This window comes from Meyerozyma guilliermondii, genomic scaffold (genome assembly GCF_000149425.1).
Source record: "Meyerozyma guilliermondii ATCC 6260 scaffold_7 genomic scaffold, whole genome shotgun sequence".
NCBI lineage: Eukaryota > Fungi > Ascomycota > Pichiomycetes > Serinales > Debaryomycetaceae > Meyerozyma > Meyerozyma guilliermondii.
In genome coordinates this window covers 645,828-669,802 of record NW_001809794.1, presented here as the reverse complement: position 1 = coordinate 669,802, position 23,975 = coordinate 645,828, and the positions used below count along the sequence as shown (strand labels likewise).

The following is a 23,975-nucleotide window of genomic DNA, read 5'->3' as shown; positions in this document are numbered from 1 at the left end:
TTCATGATGAGAGTACAAACGCATTCAAATTGGCGGTTTTGGATGGTTTGTTAAAGTAGCAAATACGCTTTGGTTGAGCATCCGAGTCCATCATTAGCGAATTCACATCTTTGATATTATGAGTAGAAGTCCCAAAGTCTTCAAATTCGCAATCTCGGCAGAAATCAATGTCCTTATCATACCATAGCCAGGAAACATGAGAGCTTCGAATTTCTCTTTCGCTATTGATAATGGAATCTTCGTCCCGAAACCTAAGGAATTTGCCATTTTTAACCACTTCGTTATACTTTTGGAGCGAAAACGAAGTTGTGCTGCTTGAACCCAGATGTAGCGATTGATTTGAGAAAGTAGTTAGTGAGGTTTCGAGGCTGGAAACAGAAGGACGGGTGTCTGATGAGTCTTCCAGGTTGGAGGTGGTGGTCGATTGTCTTAGAATATTGAAACTGGAGAGCATGGAAAGTAGATCTTGGGCGTGAACAAAGTCCTTGTGTCCTACTCGAATATGATGGAAAGTCTTATCGGTCAGCATTTCGCTACGTTTTCGTAGTTTGGACGCCTCCAGAGGCGCATACTGGTCGAACCAGACAACATGGAATCTTGATTTTGACGAAGGAAGACCCACGGATGCAATGCAGTAGTCGGTGAAGTCGAGTGAAGTAGATGAAAAATTGAAGCATAGAACAAACTCAAATTTTTTGTGCAAGGATGATTTTTCTTTGGTTGAGAGCTGTTTGATGGTGGAAGGGTCCATTATCACGACCGATTTCCGGTCAATGTTGAGTTGTTGCAATACGATGAGAACGTCGTTCGTCTCGGTTTTGGAGTCGTTGAGTATGATCATTATTTTGTTGCCCGACTGGTCGTAGCCATACTTTATGAATAAAGTAGTCATAAAGATGTAGAAGGGAAGCATGATTTCCATCATGAAGCAGCAATCGTGCAAACTTACATTTATAGGAATCTCCAAAAGCGACTGAGACGGCAGTCGAATCTTGATGTAATCTTGCAATCCCCCATCGATGGTTATGCCATATTCGAGGTTGCGCAAGCATGGATAAAGGTAAAACATATCCATGGTGTCTCTGGTTAGCTCGACATTTGTCAATCGACGGCAATGATCACAAGGTTCAATGTGTTGAATATTGCAGTTGGAATATGGAAAAACCAAGTATTTCGACAGAAACTTGAAATTGGTGCAACTCATATGTTTCAGAAGTGCCAGGATCTTGCCGATAATCTTGTTGAAAGGTACCACAGTGGCATATTTGTTTTTGAAAACATGATGTCGAAGTGGATCAATGTCTTTCTTATAATTGACACCGATGAGTTTAACTTTAAGAAGTAGTTCGTCTGCATTGGGATTGATATTCATTTCATTGGGAAGCTTCACAACCTCTTTTAACCGTCCAGAATGGCCACCAAGGACCACTTTTGAAGGCAATAGCGAAACGGGCTCGGGCGACGGACAAAACCAAGAAGCGGGATGCTCTTTGGGAGCTTGCATATGAAGACTAATCTTGACGCATAGGCTATATGCCAACGGGAATGAATTTGTTGGTAATTTGCGGCGACAATTTTACACCAAGAAGGACAATAAATGAGTTTTTAAAATTACAATGAACAATTGTTTGTGAGCGATTGAAAAGAATTGATGCACGGAGACGCATCCTCATGCACAGGCACCAGAAGGGTGAGACGGGCCAATGCCTCAACATGCATGAAAACCTAGAATTCCTGCACTAGCCAGGAGTTACGCCGCACTGTCAGCGGCGCAGGCGGTTCACCCTTTCAAAAAGGGGTAACTATGCATGACACGCGGTAAGATTTACATCGTTTAAGACGCAGGTTCGTCGTCTACTTATCCGTTTTGGGATGGGAACAGACGCGCGCGACGGCGACGTAGACTCAATTACAGCTGGACTTTTAAGAAAGTTTCTGTCTGCCAGGGCAATTCCAGACCTTTTACTGCCCCAGAAGTGGCATTGCATTGCGCGGCTTTGCATAGACTCGCTTCGCTGGGCTGTTGGCATGTGCACCCAAGCACCTTGCGATTTTTTCCCATCGATTTTTCATCGATTTTTCGCGGGCCGCAGCCGTAAACGCAGGTCCATGTATGGTGCGATTTTTCAACATAATCCGTTATTCATTCTATATATCCTAGTCTTTCAGCAGATTTTCTCGCTCCTTTCTGCGCCGCTCTTCTTCGTCTAATAGCGATAACCGTAATGCTTCTTCGATCATTCTCTCTTCAATGGTGTTGTATGTTTGACCTCCCGAATTTCGCAGCCGTAACCGAGACTGTTGCGAGCTAGTTTGCGAGTCGTCGCCGTTTAAGATCAAGTTGGATGCGTGGATGGCACTGGCAGCGGCTGCCTTGCGCGCTAGTTTGTTTTTGGCCGAGATGAGTTTCTGTTCCCAATCGGGCCGAATATTGTCGACGGTGATGATGCCCGGATCTGTCGCTGCCATCGATTTACGCCTTGGCCGTTTTTTAACAGATTGAACATCTGATTTGGCATCGGAATGCTCTGGCATCCTATATTCTCCAGGGCTGCATTTTCCATTGATACCGGTCCGTAAATCGCTGAGAGGATCGTAGATTACTCCAAAGTCTGCCATGGCACAGTACGGGCAATGCGCCGGCTCCGAGATGAGAGTATGAGGAAGCGAGTCGCCATTGGGCTGGTTCAGTGCATCATCGTGGGGAGGATGGGGGTCTAGCCGCTTGATCTGGACAAAACATTCGGTGCAGATGGGTTGGAGACAACAGCGCGAGATGTTGAGATTCGAAGGGTAATAAAGAAAACAGATGGGGCATTCCAGAGCATCGGAATAAAGCCGGAGAAGAAGGTCCTTTGAGGGAAGCGACGACGACACCTGGCCGCCTTGCTTCAACAACATTTTTTGGTGGAGAAGTGCTGTCTCTTCTTCCTTTTGAGCCTGTTTCGCCGTTTCCATCAGGTGCTTGAGTTTGCGTTTTTGTTCCTGGCGCCGGTAATAGTTGTTGGACTTGTGGATCTTGTGGTTATCAACGTCATCTTCCTCCAGTTCCGCGTCGCTATATGCATCTTCTATGGAGTGAAGCGGGAGTTGCGAGAGAATGACGAGAAGTTCTTCTGTAGTCCACGTAGGATCAAAGTCATTAAGAGGAGTGTAGAATGGCGCTAGCTGCCGATTAATCACCAACCGACGTACCACCTCGGTATCAAAATCGAGATTGGATTTATAGGTTCCGTATGGCGCAAGATAACCGCCATCTACATTTTCATGAAGACGGACCACCAAATCACGCCAGTGTTTTTCCCGAAGCCGATCTTTCTCCTCCAGTTTCCTCAGCAGTTTCTTGACATCTGCTGAAGATGTGGTGTTTCTTCGAGCACTTCTGGTGACGATTTCAGCACCAGTTCCGGAAAATGTGCTGGATCGACTGCGACCCTCCTTAGCAGGAACGTTACCCATGAGGATGGTAGTGGGTATATAAGTGGATATAGATATGAATATGTGGGGCTGTACGCACAAAAATACTTGATGAAAAAAGCTTGGAAAAGAAGTGGCGGTTTGTTTCTATAAAGCCCCTATGTCCTAGTATAGTTGTATCGTGCGCCTATTACCCCAGGTTGCGAGGTTACCCGGGAGGATCGTGTGCAGGAACGGGACAACGCTCGGTTGCAAAGACAAAGGAAGACTAGTTGCAAAAGAGAGAGAAAAGAAAAAAGAGAATAGAAAAATTAATTCATGTAAAAAGTTTTTTTTTGGGTATCTATTATTAGCTAGCTCGTTCCAATCCCAAATCCAACTCCTATCATCGCCAATACAACCAATATCCATACTATTGCAATGACCAAACTGACAAGTTTCTGTCCACGCAGAAACCTTGGTTGTGGACCGTGGCGACTTCTTCTTCGGTCCATGACTCCCAAAGTGACCAAGTAGTATACTGGAGGAGCCACAAGGCCCACAATCATAATTAGGAGAAAATAGTACCAAGAATGGTATCTTTTAGAGATGGGAGGCAGATGAAAGATGTCTTTTTCATAAAACATGCGTTCGTGGGAAGTCCTTCTTTCTTCGCTATCACGAAGCTTTTCAGTCCGTGGGGGTTTTGTAATGAACTCGGGAGATTTTTCTAAGTTTGGATGATTTGGACCGGATTTGTTATCCATATATGGAGCAGGTTTCGATTGCGGACTGTGGTTTTTTTTGGATTCCTGAAGTCGTTCGAAATAGCTTTGGATCGATGACTTTTGGTGACTACTTCCCGAAACGGGTCCACTAGACGAACCCGAACCAGAACCACGACCAGAATTAGTACCGGAACCGGAACCGGAACCGGAACCAGACCCGTCTGGTCGGCCTTCTCCATGGCCGTCTCCTTGACCATCTCCCCCAATTTGATGTGGTTGAAAGCGTCCTTGCAAGTTGCTATACTGAGGACTCTTTGCTTGTGGATCTACACCGCTAGAGCTCGACTCGCTGTGGTCCGTTTGTATGGACATTTTTTGTCCTGGGTATAATCTGGTGGACTCATTCGACGCACTGGAGTCGTGAGACCCAATGTTGTCGCTTTTTCGTTCCCTTGCAGAATCTCTCTGGGATTCCACCAAAGACCACCGTTTCTCGTCAAAAGCTTTCGTTTTCCACTCGGTACAACATTACAGGAAGCTCAGTTCGTGAATCTAAACGAGCGGTAAAATTGTTGAGGCCGCTAACCGGCCGCATTTGTCTTCTTCCAGAAACGTCATAGGATGCTTCGAGCCGGCTCAAAAGCTCTCCGGAAGAAATAGAAGACCGGTGTGTATAGGCACTGTTTCTCTCTCTTTCGTTGTGGAGTTGCTGGGGTTGCTGGAGCTGAACAGGGTTGTCGTCGATTCGGTCCATGGAAGTATTTTCTTGGCTCTTGATTGGGGTATCGTTGACAGTTATTTCCGGGTCTGGGTACCGTATATCGCCGCTTCTTTCTGCGACGGTGGAAATGGTGGATATCATCAGAATGCTTTTATCTTCATCGATGTTTGAAGAGCTGCTGAGCACGGTGTGTCTTCTGGAATTATGTCGATTAGCGGGACCACTTGTGGGTAGAGTTTGGGTACAGTCATGGTAGACTGAAGCAGATGACATGGATGACATGGTAATAGGCCGAGTACCCAGTTCGGCGGATTCATCGAAATTCTCTTGGAAGACAAATTCCTTCTTTTCAGCAGGTTGCGGTTTAACTTCATATTCTTCAAGAATGGAGTTGACCGAGTCAGAGTCGTACTCGTGGCTGCCCTCAGAAGAGTCGGCAAAGTCCTCGACTCGAACAGGGTCTTTTTTTTGTATAATTTGCGGCAATGCTTCATTGGAACTTCGAAGCTCCAGCGACACCGAAGGACGAGAGTTTCGGTTTCTCATGAAGTTACTGAAGCCGCTGGTTATTGACCTTGCTGGAGACTTACTGGGGAACAATTCAGAAGCCGTGGCATGCTCAGGCTCGAACGGATGTTCTGGTGCTTCAGATATGCTTTCAATGGAAGGATTTGAATCGCGGTTGCGAAAAATCTGCTTGATGCGTTTTGACGGCGACACAAATTCTGCCAGTAGTTCTGGTTTGGTAGGGCTGTTGGACATAGCTAAGGGCCATCTGGCGATAGTGGTAAAGAAAGTTTGACTTCGCAATCGGGTATTTTAATTACAAACTTGGCTGTTATGACATTGCCTAATTAGGCAAATGGCTGCAACCTCTTAAACAATTACCGCGAAAAATACTTTTATTCATTCAATAATAATAACCGACAAGAAGAAAATAAACATATGGTATGGATCATTAGTAGTTGTATGATCTTCTTCTGACCCTTCTCTTGACTCTCTTAACACATGGGTCTACTGTAGCTGCTGGCGAAGTGGGGGCTGCAACTGGAGTTCCTGCGTAAGCTGTGCTCAGGGCCACTACTTTTGCAGTTGTGGTAGGGCTGGTGTCACTTCCACCAAGAAGTCCTCCCAAAAGACCACTAGCAAGTCCACCCAATCCCAAACCCAGCGAGGTGGAGTTTGAAGATGTAGATGGAGTGTAGCCTGAGGAAGAACATTTTCCAGAGTATGCAGCGAACAAATTTGTCACAATAGTCTTACCATTGTTAAGAGTCAAAAGTTGTTTCAACAAGTCTCCCACAAAATTGGACTGTTTGATGGCATTGATGATTTCACTTAATGGCAAAGCTCCACTTTGAACCACGGCTTTCACCAACGCAGCACCAAAACTGAGAAAGTTGGGGTCGTTGAGAACCGCCTTGACAACCGAGGTGGCCAACCCAGAGTCCGACAATGACCCGAGAATATTAACCACAACGTCGGAGAGATCTCTCTTGTCCACGGCTTCAAACTCAAAGTCATAAGTTTCACTGTCCATGAGCGCTCTAACCTCATTAAGGTCTATTTCACGTTTGGCACCGCTAGTAACCTTGCCGAGCAAATCGCCAATGACGGTTTCTGCAACCTTGAAGAGCGATTCGTAGAAAGTACAGTCGGAAATAAGACCCTCGATAACGTCGTAAACGAGATTTGACTTGTCCAACACATCAAACACCGCCTGTAAGTTGATAATACCAGATTTCAAAACTCCAACCACGGCATTGATGAGAATTGGCTGTAAGGTCTGGTTCGATACAGCGTAGGAAAGAACCTTGGGCACAATTCCAGTGTCATTAAGAGCACTCAAGATATTGGTTACTATCTGGTACTCACGCTTGGCAATATCACCTTCAAGCTGATCTCTCTTTTCGCGATAATTTTGGAGCTCAGCAATTGCACTATGGAGCTCATCCACTTGCTCTCTTTTGACAACTTCATTTGAGGCCACTGTAGGAGCAGCATTGACCACCGTGGTAGAAGCCAAGGCAATGGCTAAAGAAGCGGACAGTAATTTCATGGTTCAACGGAATTAGATAATAGATTTAACGAGGGACAGTTGCACGCAAGCCTGCTTGAGATACGTGCATGGAAGGGGGTCCACCTTTTTATAAAATAATGAAACCCTCGAGTTGGATCCAGCCGTCGTTGGAATTACCTGTTCTGGTCACATTATGGATGTTTATGCCCTTGACTTGTAGTATGTTTCCGTATCGGGAAGGTTAATGAAGTGCGACATCGTAAGATAATTTCCTCATTGGGAAAGGTTATGAAACTTTAGCGATTGATTTTTGCAACTTCACTTGGCTGGTGTTTACACTTGAATGGAGCCAGAAACGAGTTATGAGGGGTATGGCAGGTGCTACAGGAATCTCGTGGGTCGGATTACTTTCCGCCAAAAAAGTTCATGAGTGACAGTTGAGTCTTTTGCTTTTTTCCCGACGGTTTTTGCGTCACGGTTCGTTTGGCTGGAGTTGCCACAGGTGTCTTTTTCGATTTGGGTTCGTTTTGTGGTTTTCTCGCAACAATGTAGCCATCTTCATCGATCTCGTCAAAGTTGGTGGTTGCAACCGAGGCCTCGTTGTCTGCAGGACTGGGCTGCTTGGCACCATGATCAACATTGTTCGTTGGCGGATCAACGATTTCTGGATCCGAAATAACCGCCTTGTTCTCCTCAATGTCTTCTTCCATTGTTGGTTCTTTTGCTGGTTCTTCATCGCTGAAATCATCCATGAACAATTGATTGAGATCGGTCTGTGGCTTTTTACGAGGAGCCGTTTCCAAATCTTCAACATCCTCTACGTCGTCATCAGGAACACTAGCGATCACCCGTTCGGCAGGCTCTCGCTTAGCAGCCTTGCGTGACTGGTACTGGTAGGTTGAAGTTGGTTTCGCTGGTTTCGAAGCTGATTTCGAAGTGGTGGTTTTGGAAGTGTTTGCCGCTTTGCGAGAAACATAGCCTGATGTAAGCCCAGCAGACTTTTCAGTTTTAGCTGGAGTCAGCTTTTTTGTTGTAGGAGCCGGTGGTTGAGTAATTGAGCTCGAAACTTGGTTTTGTTCAATTTTCGCAGCAGTAACCACCAATTTGGGGCCTCGAATTAACCCCCATTTCTCATAATCTTCAATGTTTTGATGGTCAATTCTGTGCTTGGTGTCTTCCAATGATATGTCTGTTGTCGTGAGACGTAAATCCTTGGAACTGACCAGATAAATGTGGATTGTGTGCACAGCATCAAACAGTTTGGTGGTCTCAGCCAACGAATTTTCGGTTTTTGCGTACCGAATCAACGTGCTGCCATCCTTTGCAACGCCAGTAACAATAAAAGTGCCCTGTAGACGCTCCGAGTTTGCTTTGTAAAATTCGTATAGAATCACCTTGGCACGGTTGACATGGAGATGACGAGATCTTGAAAATCCCACATAGGTGATGGGCTTCTTGGCTTCAAATAACACACTAGAGAGGTACTCGACGCTTTTGGGATCAGCATCCATGGTCATGTTTTTTAGTTGTGGTGGTGAAGGAAAGTGATATGAAATGTACGCGGTTTGATTGAATTTCGCGAAAAGAAAAAGTGAGAAGAAAAGTGAGAAGAGAGAGCAGTGAAAAATGAGAAAGCAGTGAGATTAATGAAAAGAGAAAAGAGTGAAAAAATCAGAAACAACTACGAATGAAACCAATAATTCAACTTTTCAATTCTAAATCAACTCCTATATACCCTGGTAAAGCCACTTTACTATAGCCAACTTAACTTATGCTCGCTAGCTCGCTCTGCTAGCTGCTAGTCGCTAGCCGCTAACGCGGCTAGCTAGAGCTCATCTTTTGCATTTCTCTGAAGATACGCTTGTCTGGTCTTTTCTCTCTTCTCCAAATTACCGTCCAACTCTCCCTCGATCATTTCCTTCGTCACACCTTCGGAAATCAACGAGTTCCATGTCTTGACGTTTTCAAATCCATTTCTACCATACTGAAAATCAGCAAATGCCTTCTCTATTCTTGGAGTATTGGAAGCCACGAAAGGCCCATAATGCACCGTGTGCTGGTCCAAGATCTCTCCTCCAATCAAAATGAATTCAACATCATTTTGGCCGGTGTTTTCTCCACTTATATGATTGCCGTCTCTGTTCAAGAACGCATTGTCAAATTGGCCCACCGGAGAATTTTCGTTTAAAACAAGCCCATCTCCTTCCATAACGTACAAAAAAAAGTTGTAGTCCTCGGGTAAGTCCTGCTCAAACTTGGCACCTGGTTTCATGGTCACATGGTAGTATTGAACTGGAGTATAAGCCAAGTCCTTGACAGACTCAACCCCATAACTTTTTCCGGAAATAACCTTCACCTTGAGTTTTCCGTCCTGTTCCACCACTTGTGGTACTTCCCACTCTCGCAAATCACGGTATCGAGGCTCGGTCTCTTTTAATTGCTGGGGTAAATCAACCCAAAGCTGGAGCCCAACGGTGGGACTTCCGTCTTCTTGTTGCACAGGCATCTCCGAGTGAACAATGCCTCTTCCTGCCGTCATAAACTGGAGATCTCCAGCATACAAAATGCCTTTTGAGCCTGTAAAGTCCTCGTGAGCCATGGCACCTTTGGTTATCAAGGTGATGGTCTCTTGACCAAGATGAGGATGATGAGGAAATCCGTTAGTTCCCGCGCTGGAAAAGTGATCAAACATCAAAAACGGGTTGAATTTTCTCATCTGACCAACACCAATTGACCTACGTACTGTTGCTCCAGCACCTTCAGGTCTTTCAATTGCCTTGACGATGGTCTTGATCGTTCTTAATTTCATGTTTTCTGTTGCTTGTGCTACCATTAAAATAATAGATATGAATGCTGCTAGCGCCACGCGGGTCATATATATACCCAGAAAACAGGTCACTCAAATATAAAGTTGTTATTACAAAGTATGTTACACGATTTGTAAATTCTTGTAAACTTAGTCAATCTTACTAAGGCTGCTTATGTCATTGGCTGCGCGTTGCGGCGTAATTTGTCACTGCGCGCCGCATTCGCGCCGCACCTTGCAACCTTTCCTCGCAAACGTATAAACTGTTGGAAACACAAGACGCAATTCCGTGTCGTTTTCCCACCCACATTCGGCCTTGAGCTCGTCAATAAACGCATCGGCAATGTCGTATTTTGTTCCGTGATCTTTCATCCATGCATGGTATGCACTCCATGATTTGACATAATTGCGAAACATGTCAAGGGTCCAAATTTTTTCTATTTTTAACGACGTCAATCCGGTGTTTTCTCCGTCTCTGTCGGGCCTGTACTCGTTGCGCACAACACTATGGAACTTGTCGGAAGGAACTTGAACGTTATTCAACAAAATTCTGAAATATTCGTGTCCTGGCTGCTCATAGTAAGGTCCCATATACCGCTCAAATGGTTCGCCAGGGTACATTTCTTGCGAGGAGTTGTAGCAGTAGTTCATATAAATCTCGTTTGCTCGCTCACTGTCCATAAAGACTGGGTCTCCGTAAAACCAGTAAGCCAAGGTTCCATTGGGTTTGAGAATTCGAGCAGTTTCGTTGAAAAATTTTTCATGATTAACCCAATGACAGCATTCGGCACCCGTAACCAAATCAACCGAGTCCTCTTCTACCACAGAAGGAAACTTTTCAGCTGGAGCACGGAAAAAGTTGATCGGTTTATTTGCAGCCAATGGGTTGTTGCAACACGAGTCGATCATAGTTTGCGAAATATCTGTTCCAATGACTTTGTCAAAGTATTGCGTCAACTTGAAGGCGACAAACCCTGACCCACACCCAATATCAATTGCCAATTGGGTTCCAGTTCCTCCTTCTGAGTGGTACTGCATCAAGGTAGAGTAGAACAGGTCAGGGTAATTGGGCCTGGATTCGTCGTAATGTTTGGTGTTGAAATTTGTTTCTGAGTATGTTGCCATAATTGAGTGCATTTGTGGTCATTTTATTGCCCTATATACCCACGATTAGTATTTCAAAACGAACGCCGGTACCGCCCCGGTACCGGCGCGCCCCACAGCGGGTCCCCCGCTGCCAAAAGTCCCCGCTGCCAAAAAATTACATAAGCTACTTTGACTCCGACGAAACAGTATCATCAGCCGAGTTCTTTGCTTTGAGGTCCTGTTGTTCCTCGCGGTCGTACACGGCACCTCTCTTTATGCGGTAGCTTTCAATGTAGTAATTTGAAATCAAAATGGCGGCAGCAACAAATTCCATTGTCGCAGTCAAGGTATATTCGTAAACGACAAATTTCGGTGATAGTCCTTCAGAAGTGTAGTTTCTCATGTCGTAGTAGTTCATTTGCTTGATGTAGATGGCCAATACTCCAGCTACACCTCTGACAATGAGAAATGGTGAAGCCAATGCAATCAAGTATGTGGTATGGTCTCTGACGTCTTCCTTAATCATGCAGTACAAAAGTAACCATACGGTGACAAAAGTTTCCGCCAAGAAAATCGCCTGTCCTGCGGTACGAAGACCCTTGGATGCTGAGATCTTGTTGTGCTCTTTATCGATTTGGTTAACGTCAATACCTGCCAACATGGAACCACCAGCAACGAGAAACGCATTTGCTGGGATCAAAACGGAATGAAAGTTCTTTGAAAGACTGCAAGTCTTGTACCGACCCCAAAGCGAAGTGACTCCAGCCCTTCTTTTGGCCATTTCTTCATCGGTGGGCCGAATCCACGAAGTTCCATGCCGTCTTTTCTGGGCAATAGTGAGAAACCTAAACGTTGTAAGCACCAAAACAAAGTAGCCTTCCGCGCTGAAAACCAAGTACACAATGAGCCATTGCCAATGTTTAGCCCCAAGCTTGGCGAAAATAACCGCACTCATTTGTCCAACCACTCTGAAAACTCCAAAAAGTAAGAGCATCGAATAGACACTTTTAATACCCTTTTTAATTACTATAGCAAGTGTAAATGCAAAGTATATTGTGTATAACGCCAAAAATATTGAAGCGGCAATTCCTGAAGGAACTGAATCAAAACCCATGTTGCTTGATGTTGCTGTTTGAATCAGGGAAACCCATCGTTCTTTTATATTTGCAGAATCACCCCTCTGCGCCACTTACCTAATCGCGCCCACACGGCATATCTGACGTATGCGTTGCGAGCCCGGGTCGCTTGTTGCAGACAGCTGTGGAGTCATTCGACTTTGCACTGCCAGCAACGGTCACAACGGTCCGAAATTGGGATGAAGCCTTATTCGTGGTCAGAGGTAGCTGTGTTCGAGATTTGGTGGGAAGTTCATGGTTTTTGACGGAAAAGAGTTGAGTTGATTATATGCAGAACTTTAGCCAAATCTTGAAACAATTCGCAGCCAAAGACAAATCATTGATAACATAGTCTTATGATAAACTTGTTTCGTGTTCTTGTTTAAATCTCCGTGTACTTGCGCCTCGTGGACACTTCGCCTGTACTGGCGAAGCTGCAATTTCAAATTACATTCAGCCGTCTATCATTCATTATGCACGAGGTGCATGAAAGTGCGATTAGGTAAGCGGCGAGCCGTGCGTAAGATTATTGGGGAGTCATCGTAAATGACGTAAGCCACAAATCGTAATGACGAAAATGACATAATTACACTGATAAACATTGATGTTAATTACACTGATAAACACTGATTAAGTTGATTACACTGATAAGCACTGATTAAGTTGATTACACTGATAAACATTGATTAAGTTGATTAAGTTATCTAATTGATTAAAATAAAGTTCGTTGAATTGATTGCAATGATGCAATTGCTTCAATTGATGCAACTATTTGGCTTTAAATTTTTTGATTCATTATTGAATGTACTATCTTCAGTGTCATTAGTTCTCCTTCTTTTGTCTTGCCGCTCTCTTCTTGGCTTCTTTGGCTTGCAAGAATTCACGGTATTTGGTCAATGTAATATGGTCTTGCATGGTTTTATACTCGTTAACAAATTCGTAGCGAGTGCCAAATAACCGGTCCCAAAACGTAAAAAAAGGTTGCGAGAAATTAGATTTGATACCCCAAATTTGGTGGTGAATATCATGGTAGATTGAATTGTTAGGAAATGCCCACTGGAAAAAGTCAAATGGAAGCCTGTAACCACAATGATCATCTACGGTTTTCATGGTTGCAAATGTGTACAAGCAAATGTTTTCGCGTGGGGTCAAGTTGAACACGATTGATGCCAATCCTGCGCCGGCCGTGTCCAACAAGAAACCTTCAACAGGATCATTATAAAGTGCTCCATAAGCATAGGGAACGTAAAGTCTGTGATGGCGAGAATGGAACCGGCGGTAAAGCCATTTGTTCACATGCATGATACGGTGCAAAGTATACTGCCAAGTATCAATAAAGCAGAATGCAAGCACTATGCGAATGAGCGAAAATCCATAAGTGTAAGCCCACCAAAGCACAGTATCGGACACAAACGCAGGAACATACTTTTGTCTCAATGACCACATCTCGTAGATTTCAAATCCAGTGGTAGGAACAGGGTCGAATTTGTACACCGTCCACCCAACAATGGTTTGAACTATATGCTGCAAAATCACATCCCGCAACACCTCCGGAAGCGTCACCTTATTTCGCGACTCCTCCTCAGCACTGGGGTGTATTCTGTATTTTTCTGCGAGCTGGTAAACGTCGATGATATGGAAAAACGTCGCATAAGTCCAGTATGCTATTATTGGAGATACCAAAGCAAGCACTCCGTCGGGAATTCCTGCTATTAAATCTGGTCTCTTAACAACAACATACTCGGGAGGAGGTGTGGATCGTGAAAGCACGCTGGAGAGGTTTTGTGGAGGCACAAATCCTATGGTTGCCATCGGCGAAATTATGAGTTTTTTGGTTGAAACTTGGATGCGGAAAAAACCGGAAAATGATTATTCAGTGCCTAGAATGTGCAGCAGGCGGGATATATGGGGTAGGCACTTAAAACTTGTCCGTGGAAAAGAATGGATTGAAGTTGAAAAATTGAAATTTGAAAGTCAAAAGTTGAAAGTTGAATGGTTTGGATACGTTAGTCTTTTATACTAGTAGCAAGTATGGGTGAACCCTATAGTAATTTGTTGATAATAAAAAGTGGGACAGTATAGGCTTTTTTATAGTATTGGCAATCAAAATGAAGCTGTTATAAACAAGTGATATGCGCAGCGAAAAAGAAACGCGCAAGTCACCTGAGCGTGTCACGGAACATTGACTGCAAATAGTGTGGGGGTTTGGATGCGGAGACGGGGATAGCAATGGGTGGCGAGATGCGAATAGGAGATCTGAGAAAGGGGACCTGGAGAGTGGGAAGGTGAGAGTGAGAGTAGTTTGTTAGAATCAAAAGTAGTCAAAATAATTCATCTAATTCATTTCTTTAATCAATTCGATTCATAATTTCTTTGGCGGCAATTCTTCATTGCTTCAATTTACTGTGTTTTGCATTTTCTTGCGCTAACCTCCTTCTACTTCATTTTGCTTCATTCTGCCTCTGCCTGCTTGATTCTCTTCTTGGTGTGTGGGTGCGCACTTCCTCAAATCGAAAGTCTCAACCACGCAACACAGCGATGTCAAGGGCCAAATATGCCAGTGACGACATATGGAAAAACAACGTTGAGAAGATAGTAAGTTTCAGATTGTATTTGAAATGAATATTGGATATACTAAGTTACAGCTTTCACTGAGAGCGCTACTTCAGTTAGCTGATAAAGCTATTCAGTGATTAATTCAAACCAAATCAAGCTCAGTGTATTCTATTATCCAGTGTATTCTATTAAGCAGTGTATCTTACTAAACCTCTATTTGGTCCTCCTTTATTTCTACTAACGCAGAACTCTGAGCTTTTTGCATTGACTTATGGTTCTACCGTGGCTCAACTTTGCCGTGATTTCAACAATGATTACCAAGAAGTAAATCAGCAACTAGACAAAATGGGCTATAATATTGGTCTCCGACTCATAGAGGAGTTTTTGGCCAAGACCGGTGCCAGGCGATGTCAGACGTTCAAAGAAACGTCGGAAGTGATTGCCAAAATCGGGTTCAAAATCTTTTTGAATATTCAACCCATTGTTGGAAACTGGAGCCAGGATGGAAAAAGTTTCTCGCTAATTTTGACAGAAAACCCATTGGCTGAGTTTGTAGAGCTTCCAGTAGCTCAGGATCCCAATGTTGCCAAGGAATTGTGGTACTCTCAGATTCTATGTGGAGTATTGCGTGGAGCACTTCATATGGTTCAGCTTGACGTTGATGTGTGGTTCACCAAGGATGTGCTTCGAGGAGACGACCAGACGGAAATCAAGCTCAAATTGTTGAAGATTTTGAAGGACGAGGTTCCAGCGGGCGAGGACTGATGTAGAATACGAGGAAATACAATAACGAAACTCAACTGATTCATCTCTCGATCCTGCACACAGCCCGCCTCGAGTTCTCGAATCTGGGGAACCATCATTTAGCAATGACTCCCACTTCACCAAATGCATCCAATTCTGCCCACGCCTCGACGGCTGCAGAAAACAAGATTGCGACCCGCCACAGAAGTACTTTGAAAGTGGTTCTAGAAGTCGTCAAGGTGATTATCTACGATATATGTTTGTGGTTTTTTGACCTGATCGTACACACGTTTTTTCGAGAAGTCAAGTCCAGGGGTACATTCCACATTCCTCGAACGGGACCCATTATCTTTGTGATTGCCCCGCATGCGAACCAGTTTATCGATCCTCTTCTTGTGATGTTGAAAGTGCGGCATTATTCTGGACGACGAATTGCATTTTTGACCGCTGCCAAGTCGTATCGGCGTAAATTTATAGGTATGTTTGCCCGGTTAACGGGGGCGATTCCTGTGGAGAGAGCGCAGGATCTCTTGAAAGCGGCGCCAGGAACCATAAAAATTGACCTTGATGGAGACGCTACTGTGGTCAAAGGTACAGGAACGAGGTTCACTCGTGATTGCCAAAAGAAGGGACTTTTGGGGTTACCGGATTCGTTAGGTAATGCTGTGGTGGAAGAGGTGGTCTCGGACACGGAATTGAGGTTGCGAAAACCGTTCCAATTGGGTAAAAAAGAGCAGCAAATAACTGACCGGTTGACCAATGGAACCACCTACAAAGTGGCTCCCCATGTGGATAATAATGTGGTTTTCCAAAACGTTTTCAACCACCTTAACGGTGGCGAAGTGTTGGGGATTTTTCCTGAAGGAGGCTCTCACGATCGTCCTGATCTCTTACCATTGAAGCCTGGTGTTGCAATTATGGCTCTTGGAGCTGCGTCGACATCGCCGGACCTGCATGCGGTTATCAATGTGATTCCCGTTGGAATGAACTACTTTCATCCACACCGGTTCCGGTCTCGGGCAGTTATTGAGTTCGGCAAGCCGATTCGGGTGGACAAAAAGAGAAGCAAAATGTACGAAGACAACTCCAAAGCGGCCGTGGATGCGTTATTGGAGACAATTACTTTGGGACTTCGAGAGGTTACGGTGACATGTACAGACTACGACACACTTATGGCACTCCAGGCTGCTCGTCGGTTGTATACCTCGGCGAGAAGAGAGCAAATACCTTTGCCTATGATTGTGGAAATGAATAGGCGGTTGGTTCGTGGGTACGAGAAGTACGCCGACAATCCAGAAGTCAAGGAAATGAAAACCATGGTCAGCGAGTACAACAAGAAACTCATGAGAATGGGGCTCCATGATCACCAGGTGGAACTGTTGTCGTCTAGTGACCGGTTCAAGACATTGGTGACGTTTTCCGACCGGTTATTCAAAGTTTTTTTGTTTTTCGGGCTCAGTTTACCAGGAATTTTCTTGTTTTCGCCGGTATTCATTACCGCAAGAAGAATCTCTCGTCAGAAAGCCAAAGAAGCTCTCGCTGGTTCGGTGGTAAAAATTCGGGCTCGCGATGTGTTGAGCACTTGGAAAATCTTGGTGGCTTTGGGTCTCGCTCCAGCATTGTACATTTTCTATTCCGTCATAGGAACGGTGTTTCTTGTTCAGCTGGGCTTGGTGCCCCAAGTTCCAGTTTTTGTCGTGTTTTTGGTGTGCTACGGGTGGTCGGTGTTGACCACCTACGCTTCGTTGCGTATAGGTGAAATTGGAGTCGATTACTACAAGTCGCTCAAACCTTTGTTTTACTCGCTAATGAGTGCCCATAAAGATGTGGGACAAATTGAGGAGCTTAAAAAGAACCGAGCTTATCTCGCTGAGCGAGTGACAGAATTCTGTGACAAGTTTGGTCCAGGCTTGTTCAGCGACTATGACCGGTTCTACAAGAGGTATAATGGAGTCACCGACTTTGACGAGTTCTACGACCACGAGGAACCGTCACTGGCATACTCTGGTTTTAATATCCATAATCTTGCCGATGTACCAATTTTTTCGGGTGAAGCCAGTGATAGTGATAATGGGGAAGAAGCCGTGGGCCACGAGGAGGTGATTCCTACCAGTGAAAAGACCAAGTTGCGGCTTCGAAAGGCGATGCAAGAGCGGAGGGAAGAAGAGGAAGGTAATGGAGAGAATTAATGGAAAAAGTAATGGCGAGAGTATTGAAAAGTGCAGTGATAATGAATAAATGAAAGAGAACAAGTTGGGAAATAAAAGTGGTGAATGGTAATGAAATATTGAATTGAAAAGTGGGAAATGGTAAAGAAATAGTGCAGGAGCTCTTTCTCTTCAACTTTTAAATTTTGTAGTTTTACACTTTTTCACTTGTATTTTTCAGCAAGTAATGAATATCAGTGTGAAAGCTTGGTTGAAAATTGTTTAATTTAAACTATATACTGAAGAGTATGAATGAATAAGATACGAAAGAAGACTTGGAGAAAGTTGATTGAGTTAGTAAAATCAATTGCAATAAATATGAATTCAAGAAGTTGCAAAAATGAAAATGAAAATGAAAATGAACAAACGAAAATACATAAAATTGCAAAATTGCAAAAATGTCACAATTTCATAATGTCGTGTTTTGTCCAAATGTTAGCAACTCTCCACTATACAAACTCTACTTCTATTTCTCTACCCTTTTTTCACCACCTCTATTTCACTACACTCGTTTCTCGTTTCTCGTTTCTCTTTTTTTCGCATTCTCGTTTCTTTTCCTGCCCCGGATCGCGCAGGACGGATTTCCCGATCCGGTGGCAATCCCCGGCTCGCGCTCCTGCACCCGCGCTTATCGCAGCGTCACACTTGCCCTCGGCTGCGGACCGAAGGCGTCTTCATATTGTTTTTACCATGAAAGTCACCTTTAGATTATCCACAGAAGTTTCGTACTCTGTGACCATTCCTGACAACCTGACGGTGGAGGATCTTCATAACTCTGCAAAAGTAGCATGTCCAAGTGATTTTAAGCTTCCAAATGACTTTAAAGTGATTTATAACGGAGAGAAACTTGCACCTTATTCTCGGCTTTTAAGTGAGTTTAGCATGAGTGATGGAAGTGTGGTGATCTTGATGAGTAGCGGAGAAGCCAATAACCACGGGGGAGCATCCTCGGGTCAGAAAATGGCGGAACCAGCCAGTGGGGCACCAAGGAAAAAGTCGAGAAAGAACCGGTGTTCATTTGCTTCTTGTGGGTCTGCGCCACTCCGGATGGTGGGAGACTGCTCGCATTGCCAGGGAAAGTTCTGTGCCAAGCATCGGTTGCTAGAGAACCATTTGTGCCAAGGGTTACAGACATGTAAAGATAACGCCCACGAGCAGAATGCCATGAAGTTGCATAGCGAAAGTACACTTGCAAGTAGGGTATAGACGAGAAATGATAATGTTGATAAGTTAAGGATAAGTAAGCTCTAATCTCTCGCTAATTAGTCCGACTATCTTGCGCACACGCTCACCAAGTCGCACACACTAATCTCGCTAAGTAGTCGCTCATACTGATCTCTCGCTAATTAGTCGCACTATTTTGTCGCACACACCAATCTCACTCGCTAATTTGAGTCGCACATTCTCGCTAATTAGTCGCAATCTCACTAATCTTGTCGCAATTTTCGCACTTCTTCATCTTTTATTGGTCTACTTCTACTCTCTATTCATCTCCCTCGTCCTCTCCCCGAAGATTCTCAAGAATCTCCCTATACTTACCCTGAGTAGCCTTGTTGGCTCGAACGAGAATTTTCTCTGCTTCATCATACCATTTTTCCTGATCTGGAGAATCCATCTCGTACATGTTTCCTAACGAAATCATGGCTTCTGCCACATTAACCCACGTATCTGGGTCATCATCATCTTGGGCTTTCTTCAAGTACTTCAATGCTTCCTTAAAACTTTCTTGTGCCAACTTTTGACCTTCTTCCATTTGGAGTCCTTGCAACTCACCCAAACCAGCGTAATCATCATCGTACTTTAAAGTGGTATAAACGTTGGCTGGAACCTCTGCTTCTTGAAGATACGACTGACCCAATCTCGTACAAAGCTCACGTTGAAGCTGGGTAGTGTTTTCGGTTCTTTTCGTGACATTAGTTAGGAATTTAAGGGTATGGTTTCTCCACCAAAAGTTGTATTTGTCGGTGGCTTGAATATGGTAAAGGGGGTGATTTTCGGCCAATTGGATGACTTCTTCTTCTTCGTCTTCTTCCTCATCATCATCATCTTCTTTTTCTTCGTCTTCCTCTTCTTCCTTCTTGCAGAAATTGTCCATCATATCGAGCACATCGTCCAACGCTTGAAGAATGTCAAGATTGTCTTCGTTAAACTTTGAGTACTCCTTTCTGGCTTCTGCTTCGGTTTCGGCAACCTCATACACTGAAAGTGCTTCGTCCAACATCTCAGACACATTGGGATAGTCTCCAACCTGGGAGCTCACCTCGAGTGTGGAGATATACTGAAGTGGTATACGGGCTAGTAAAACTCGACTTTTTGCAAAATTGACATCGATGGACTTTGGATACGCAGCCAAACCAGCGTCCAAACGCTCCAAAGCCATCTGGAAACATTGGCTTGTTTCTTCGGGTTTATATTTGGCAAGCTCCGAGAGCGCAAGAGCATAGATAGCATGGAAATAATCGGGCAACGCCTCGTTCTTTTCGTCCCAGTTTCGAAGAAGACGATCGCACTCGTGTATAATTCCATTCACCATGAGCTCGTTCTCTTTATCCAGCTTACTGTAGGTGTTCCAGAGCGCTTGCAACTGAGCGAGCTCATCGTCGGCGTCAGCTTCCTCGTTCAATTCGACCCTTAGGGTTTCATTTGGCTTTTGTGAGGTTGCTGCTGTGCTTTGCAGGGTTTCAGTTTTCTGCTTTTTGGCTTTGGCCGCCTTGCCAAGTCCCAATTGTCGTTTAGCCATTTAGAAGTGAAGTTGCACCATAAATTGAAAAATCGGGCTGCCTGCAGGACCCCATCGCATTGCACGTGACGTTGTGTCATAGCGTTTGTTAATGCCAATGATGAATTAGTCAATTTCTCCAACTTTTTCTATGACAGCCCTCCTAACTGCTTCCACTTGTGTGGGCGAACGCCACTTGGTGATCGGGTGGTCACATGTAGCAGCACTTAGGGTGCAAACATTATTGGAATCCGGGGCCATTCCGGTTCTCGTTTCCCCACAAAATGACGATTCTTACAAATTTCCAGACACTATATTGGAGGATATTGCCAAGGGGAGGATTATACGAGTCGACCAAGCGTTCGAGTTGTCACATTTGACACTGTTGGGCCGAGAAGAAGTGGACAAAGTGGTGGATCGGGTGTATACTGTTTTACCCATTTCCAGTATTGAACTTAAAAACCTGATTTATACTCAATGTTGCAAATTACGAATACCTGTGAACACGTCGGACTCTCCTGAACTTTCTTCGTTCACGTTGTTGTCCACGTACAAATCTGGCGACTTTCAAATGGGAGTAACCACCAATGGAAAAGGCTGCAAATTGGCGGCACGATTGAAACGAGAACTTGCTGCTTCTCTTCCGTCGAATATTGGAGCGATTTGTAACAATGTCGGTGAGTTGCGCAAGGCGATCCAGGAGGAAGATCGGTTGGAATTTGAGACAAAAAACATCGGAGAGCACGACGACGATGCGGTCAATTCAAGTGCTCTCAACGCATTGGTCCATGAATTCAACATGTCTAAAGAAGAGAGAAAGATCCAAAGAACTCGGTGGCTCTCCCAGGTGGTGGAGTACTATCCGCTTGCAAAACTAGCGGAAGTTTCCATCGACGACTTGACATCAGCATATAAAAGACTGAAAGTCGAGAAAGAAGAAAAAGAAGAAAAAGCTGAAAATCTAAATAAAAAAGGAAGGATATCGTTGGTGGGCGCCGGTCCCGGTTCTGTTTCGCTTCTCACGCTCGGAGCACTCAACGAGATCAACTCGGCAGACTTAATTTTGGCAGATAAATTGGTGCCTCAGCAGGTTCTAGACCTCATTCCAACCCACCGGTGCAAATTATTTATCGCTCGAAAGTTCCCAGGAAACGCCGAGGCTGCTCAGCAGGAGCTCTTGGGTATGGGATTGGGTGCCCTTTATGAGGGAAAAAAAGTTGTGAGACTCAAACAGGGCGATCCATATATCTTTGGCCGTGGAGGTGAAGAGTACAATTTTTTTGCAAAACATGGATATACGCCGGTTGTGCTTCCAGGAATCACCTCGGCTCTCGCTGCTCCTGTAGCGGCTCAAATCACTCCCACACATAGAGAAGTGGCGGATCAGGTACTTATTTGTACGGGAACAGGAAGAAAAGGTGCCATGCCAAATATTCCCGAATTTGTGGGTTCACGAACCACCGTCTTTTTGATGGCATTGCATCGGGTCGTGGACCTTATTCCAACCCTTATCAGCAAAGGATGGGACGAAAATCTTCCTTGTGCTGTCGTTGAACGAGCTTCATGCCCTGATCAGCGAGTGGTTCGAGTCAAACTCAAAGACGTTGCGGCAGCTGTTGAGGCATGTGGGTCTCGTCCACCGGGTCTTCTCGTCACGGGATATGCGTGTGAAGTCATAGAAAAGCCAAGTGAGCTGAAAAAATGGATTATAGAAGAGGGATATGAGGATGTGGGGAGGATTAATTTGGAGAAGGAGTAGGGAGTAGGAGTAGAATGGAGAAGGTTCATAAACTATCAATGGTAGAGATATTGCTGATTATTGGCTGATTAGCTGCTTGGTTGCTGCTGTTGCAGTGCCTCGTCGACCTACTTGGCTAATCTTATAATTGAAGGTTTTCACGTGACCGCACACGCAGTTTGACGTTATCTTTTAGATCAGCAAAATAGACTTTCATCTGTGAATTCGTGGATTTGCACGAACGGAGTTTTTTTCTCTAAATACTTAGTTTGTGGTTTGACTTGATAAAAAGGGTAACTAATAGAAATGATGATTTTCTGGTATTCCACCCTCTAATTAGTTCCGGTTCAAATTGAGTTTCGCACACCGGAACCACATTTGGACCAAATATGATTTTGCGTGAGAATTATAATTCTTCACACTCCATTTCATTGGCCATAGGCCCTTCACTTTCTTTACACTTTTACATAACACAAAATTAGCTGTAAAGGACTTTCTGGTTTCCATTTTTGTTAACTTACCCTGCTTTCGTTTTCCGCAAAAGCCAACTTCGACCAAATGTGGATAAAACGATAAAATTGAATTGTTCTAAATTCTTCCTTCTTTTCTTGGAAAGCGCATCATTTGCAGCCATTTTTGACCACACAAAGTTCGGAAAAGTTGTGTGATGTACTAAACCTCTTGAGATTTGTAGTCAAGTACCACCTATCAATCATCTTTGATTTCACTATAATTTAGCTCATGATCTTCCACTCAAACCAGCTAGACGATATTGATTATGGATCATGAGGAGCTTATGCCAATAGAGGGCAACAACTATACAAGGCAACCAGCTAAAGAATCATCGAGTCAAATGGATGTCCAATTAAATTTTGCAACCATTTTATCGCACTCAAAGTGCATACAAATCAGTACTCTTATACTATACAATGAGAATGTACGAGTTCCGGACGAGAAACTGAAAAGTTGCAAGTTTGACTAAGAATTCAGTGAAAGAAACCTAATAGCCATATCTTGAACCACTGACCATTTTCCTGCACACGCTTCGCTCCTTCGCTGCGCTCATTCGCGGCGCGGTCTCTTCATGTTCCGCAGCACCAAATACCTCTCCCAGCTCATTTATCGCCAATCTTCTCGGCAATTGCTGAACACTGCCGACTTTGCGTTCGTGTTCGATATCGATGGAGTGCTTGTGCGCGGCTCAAAACCACTTCCCGGCGCAAAACCAGCACTTGAACTTCTTCGCCAAAATCAAGTTCCTTTTTTGCTTTTAACGAATGGCGGCGGAGTTACCGAAACTGAACGGGCGCTGTTCTTATCGGAACGAATTGGCGTGCCGCTTTCGCCTCGGCAACTTGTCCAGTCCCATACACCAATGAAGTCGTATATTGGACAATGGGACCGGGTGATGGTGGTTGGTGGTCCATACGATCTGGCCCGGAAATGTGCAATTGAGTATGGATTTAAGGACGTTCTCATGCCTCACGACTTGGTCAATGCCACTCCAGGCATTTCTCCACACCATCGGTACTCAAAGGAGTTTTTAGATCGATATGCATTGAGTCCATCGGAAGTAGACCTCGATAAACCGGTGGATGCAGTTCTTGTATTTAACGATTGCCGTGACATGGGAACCGATATTCAGGTGATTTTGGACCTTTTGAACTCGGAAAATGGAAAAATAGGCACAAAGAGACCGGTAAGTGGGGGCGGAACCGAACCGGCAATTCCTATAATTTTCAGCAATAATGATTTTTTGTGGGCAGCCGATTATCCTCTCCCCCGCTTTGGTCAGGGAGCTATCCGTATGATGGTGGAACGACTCTACAAAGAGCAAAACAACGGAGCTGAACTTCGGTCAAAAATTCTCGGAAAACCATTTGTGAGTCAATATGAATTTGCTGCAAAAACTCTTGTGGAGTGGAGTGGGGGACAACGGTTTCCGCCACTTTTACATGGTGGGGGACAATCCTGCGTCGGATATCCAAGGCGCTAACCGCAGCGCGTGGAGGTCGCTTCTCTTGCGTACGGGAGTGTATACAGATGGCGACGACATTCCTCTTGATCTGCGGCCGTCCGAGGGGGTTTTCGACGATGTGCTCGATGCGGTGAAGCACGTGCTCAAACTGCAATAACAGA

At 44.6% G+C, this 23,975-nt stretch overlaps 17 protein-coding genes across 17 annotated transcripts; 6 read left to right on the top strand and 11 right to left on the bottom strand. All coding sequences in view use genetic code 12, as the record gives it.

Moving 5' to 3' along the window:
- Position 1: 1 nt before the first annotated feature.
- On the bottom strand, positions 2 to 1,504 carry PGUG_05550 (uncharacterized protein; the record flags this gene model as incomplete). The annotated part of the gene is made up of 1 exon (XM_001482480.1): positions 2 to 1,504. The coding sequence occupies one exon, from the start codon at positions 1,502 to 1,504 to the stop codon at positions 2 to 4; it is 1,503 nt and encodes a 500-aa protein (XP_001482530.2).
- A 653-nt stretch (positions 1,505 to 2,157) lies between these two features.
- Positions 2,158 to 3,459, bottom strand: SIP5 (Sip5p; the record flags this gene model as incomplete). The annotated part of the gene is made up of 1 exon (XM_001482479.1): positions 2,158 to 3,459. One exon carries the CDS (start codon positions 3,457 to 3,459, stop codon positions 2,158 to 2,160), a length of 1,302 nt encoding a protein of 433 aa, XP_001482529.2.
- Positions 3,460 to 3,770: 311 nt separating this feature from the next.
- Positions 3,771 to 4,496, bottom strand: PGUG_05548 (uncharacterized protein; the record flags this gene model as incomplete). The annotated part of the gene is made up of 1 exon (XM_001482478.1): positions 3,771 to 4,496. The coding sequence occupies one exon, from the start codon at positions 4,494 to 4,496 to the stop codon at positions 3,771 to 3,773; it is 726 nt and encodes a 241-aa protein (XP_001482528.2).
- Positions 4,497 to 4,620: 124 nt separating this feature from the next.
- PGUG_05547 (uncharacterized protein) lies at positions 4,621 to 5,607 on the bottom strand (the record flags this gene model as incomplete). The annotated part of the gene is made up of 1 exon (XM_001482476.1): positions 4,621 to 5,607. The coding sequence occupies one exon, from the start codon at positions 5,605 to 5,607 to the stop codon at positions 4,621 to 4,623; it is 987 nt and encodes a 328-aa protein (XP_001482526.2).
- Positions 5,117 to 5,647, top strand: PGUG_05546 (uncharacterized protein; the record flags this gene model as incomplete). The annotated part of the gene is made up of 1 exon (XM_001482477.1): positions 5,117 to 5,647. One exon carries the CDS (start codon positions 5,117 to 5,119, stop codon positions 5,645 to 5,647), a length of 531 nt encoding a protein of 176 aa, XP_001482527.2.
- A 156-nt stretch (positions 5,648 to 5,803) lies between these two features.
- On the bottom strand, positions 5,804 to 6,904 carry PGUG_05545 (uncharacterized protein; the record flags this gene model as incomplete). Its single annotated transcript, XM_001482475.1, has 1 exon — positions 5,804 to 6,904. One exon carries the CDS (start codon positions 6,902 to 6,904, stop codon positions 5,804 to 5,806), a length of 1,101 nt encoding a protein of 366 aa, XP_001482525.2.
- Positions 6,905 to 7,269: 365 nt separating this feature from the next.
- On the bottom strand, positions 7,270 to 8,382 carry POL32 (DNA polymerase delta subunit; the record flags this gene model as incomplete). Its single annotated transcript, XM_001482474.1, has 1 exon — positions 7,270 to 8,382. The coding sequence occupies one exon, from the start codon at positions 8,380 to 8,382 to the stop codon at positions 7,270 to 7,272; it is 1,113 nt and encodes a 370-aa protein (XP_001482524.2).
- A 308-nt stretch (positions 8,383 to 8,690) lies between these two features.
- PGUG_05543 (pirin family protein) lies at positions 8,691 to 9,740 on the bottom strand (the record flags this gene model as incomplete). The annotated part of the gene is made up of 1 exon (XM_001482473.1): positions 8,691 to 9,740. One exon carries the CDS (start codon positions 9,738 to 9,740, stop codon positions 8,691 to 8,693), a length of 1,050 nt encoding a protein of 349 aa, XP_001482523.1.
- Positions 9,741 to 9,878: 138 nt separating this feature from the next.
- On the bottom strand, positions 9,879 to 10,808 carry PGUG_05542 (uncharacterized protein; the record flags this gene model as incomplete). The annotated part of the gene is made up of 1 exon (XM_001482472.1): positions 9,879 to 10,808. The coding sequence occupies one exon, from the start codon at positions 10,806 to 10,808 to the stop codon at positions 9,879 to 9,881; it is 930 nt and encodes a 309-aa protein (XP_001482522.2).
- A 133-nt stretch (positions 10,809 to 10,941) lies between these two features.
- PGUG_05541 (uncharacterized protein) lies at positions 10,942 to 11,871 on the bottom strand (the record flags this gene model as incomplete). Its single annotated transcript, XM_001482471.1, has 1 exon — positions 10,942 to 11,871. One exon carries the CDS (start codon positions 11,869 to 11,871, stop codon positions 10,942 to 10,944), a length of 930 nt encoding a protein of 309 aa, XP_001482521.1.
- Positions 11,872 to 12,694: 823 nt separating this feature from the next.
- Positions 12,695 to 13,684, bottom strand: SUR2 (sphingosine hydroxylase; the record flags this gene model as incomplete). The annotated part of the gene is made up of 1 exon (XM_001482470.1): positions 12,695 to 13,684. The coding sequence occupies one exon, from the start codon at positions 13,682 to 13,684 to the stop codon at positions 12,695 to 12,697; it is 990 nt and encodes a 329-aa protein (XP_001482520.1).
- A 1,089-nt stretch (positions 13,685 to 14,773) lies between these two features.
- On the top strand, positions 14,774 to 15,193 carry PGUG_05539 (TRAPP complex core subunit; the record flags this gene model as incomplete). The annotated part of the gene is made up of 1 exon (XM_001482469.1): positions 14,774 to 15,193. The coding sequence occupies one exon, from the start codon at positions 14,774 to 14,776 to the stop codon at positions 15,191 to 15,193; it is 420 nt and encodes a 139-aa protein (XP_001482519.1).
- A 104-nt stretch (positions 15,194 to 15,297) lies between these two features.
- On the top strand, positions 15,298 to 17,361 carry SCT2 (bifunctional glycerol-3-phosphate/glycerone-phosphate O-acyltransferase; the record flags this gene model as incomplete). The annotated part of the gene is made up of 1 exon (XM_001482468.1): positions 15,298 to 17,361. The coding sequence occupies one exon, from the start codon at positions 15,298 to 15,300 to the stop codon at positions 17,359 to 17,361; it is 2,064 nt and encodes a 687-aa protein (XP_001482518.2).
- Positions 17,362 to 17,631: 270 nt separating this feature from the next.
- On the top strand, positions 17,632 to 18,585 carry PGUG_05537 (uncharacterized protein; the record flags this gene model as incomplete). Its single annotated transcript, XM_001482467.1, has 1 exon — positions 17,632 to 18,585. One exon carries the CDS (start codon positions 17,632 to 17,634, stop codon positions 18,583 to 18,585), a length of 954 nt encoding a protein of 317 aa, XP_001482517.2.
- A 277-nt stretch (positions 18,586 to 18,862) lies between these two features.
- PGUG_05536 (uncharacterized protein) lies at positions 18,863 to 20,119 on the bottom strand (the record flags this gene model as incomplete). Its single annotated transcript, XM_001482466.1, has 1 exon — positions 18,863 to 20,119. One exon carries the CDS (start codon positions 20,117 to 20,119, stop codon positions 18,863 to 18,865), a length of 1,257 nt encoding a protein of 418 aa, XP_001482516.2.
- Positions 20,120 to 20,249: 130 nt separating this feature from the next.
- Positions 20,250 to 21,857, top strand: MET1 (uroporphyrinogen-III C-methyltransferase; the record flags this gene model as incomplete). Its single annotated transcript, XM_001482465.1, has 1 exon — positions 20,250 to 21,857. One exon carries the CDS (start codon positions 20,250 to 20,252, stop codon positions 21,855 to 21,857), a length of 1,608 nt encoding a protein of 535 aa, XP_001482515.2.
- Positions 21,858 to 22,920: 1,063 nt separating this feature from the next.
- Positions 22,921 to 23,832, top strand: PGUG_05534 (uncharacterized protein; the record flags this gene model as incomplete). The annotated part of the gene is made up of 1 exon (XM_001482464.1): positions 22,921 to 23,832. One exon carries the CDS (start codon positions 22,921 to 22,923, stop codon positions 23,830 to 23,832), a length of 912 nt encoding a protein of 303 aa, XP_001482514.2.
- Positions 23,833 to 23,975: the final 143 nt, after the last annotated feature.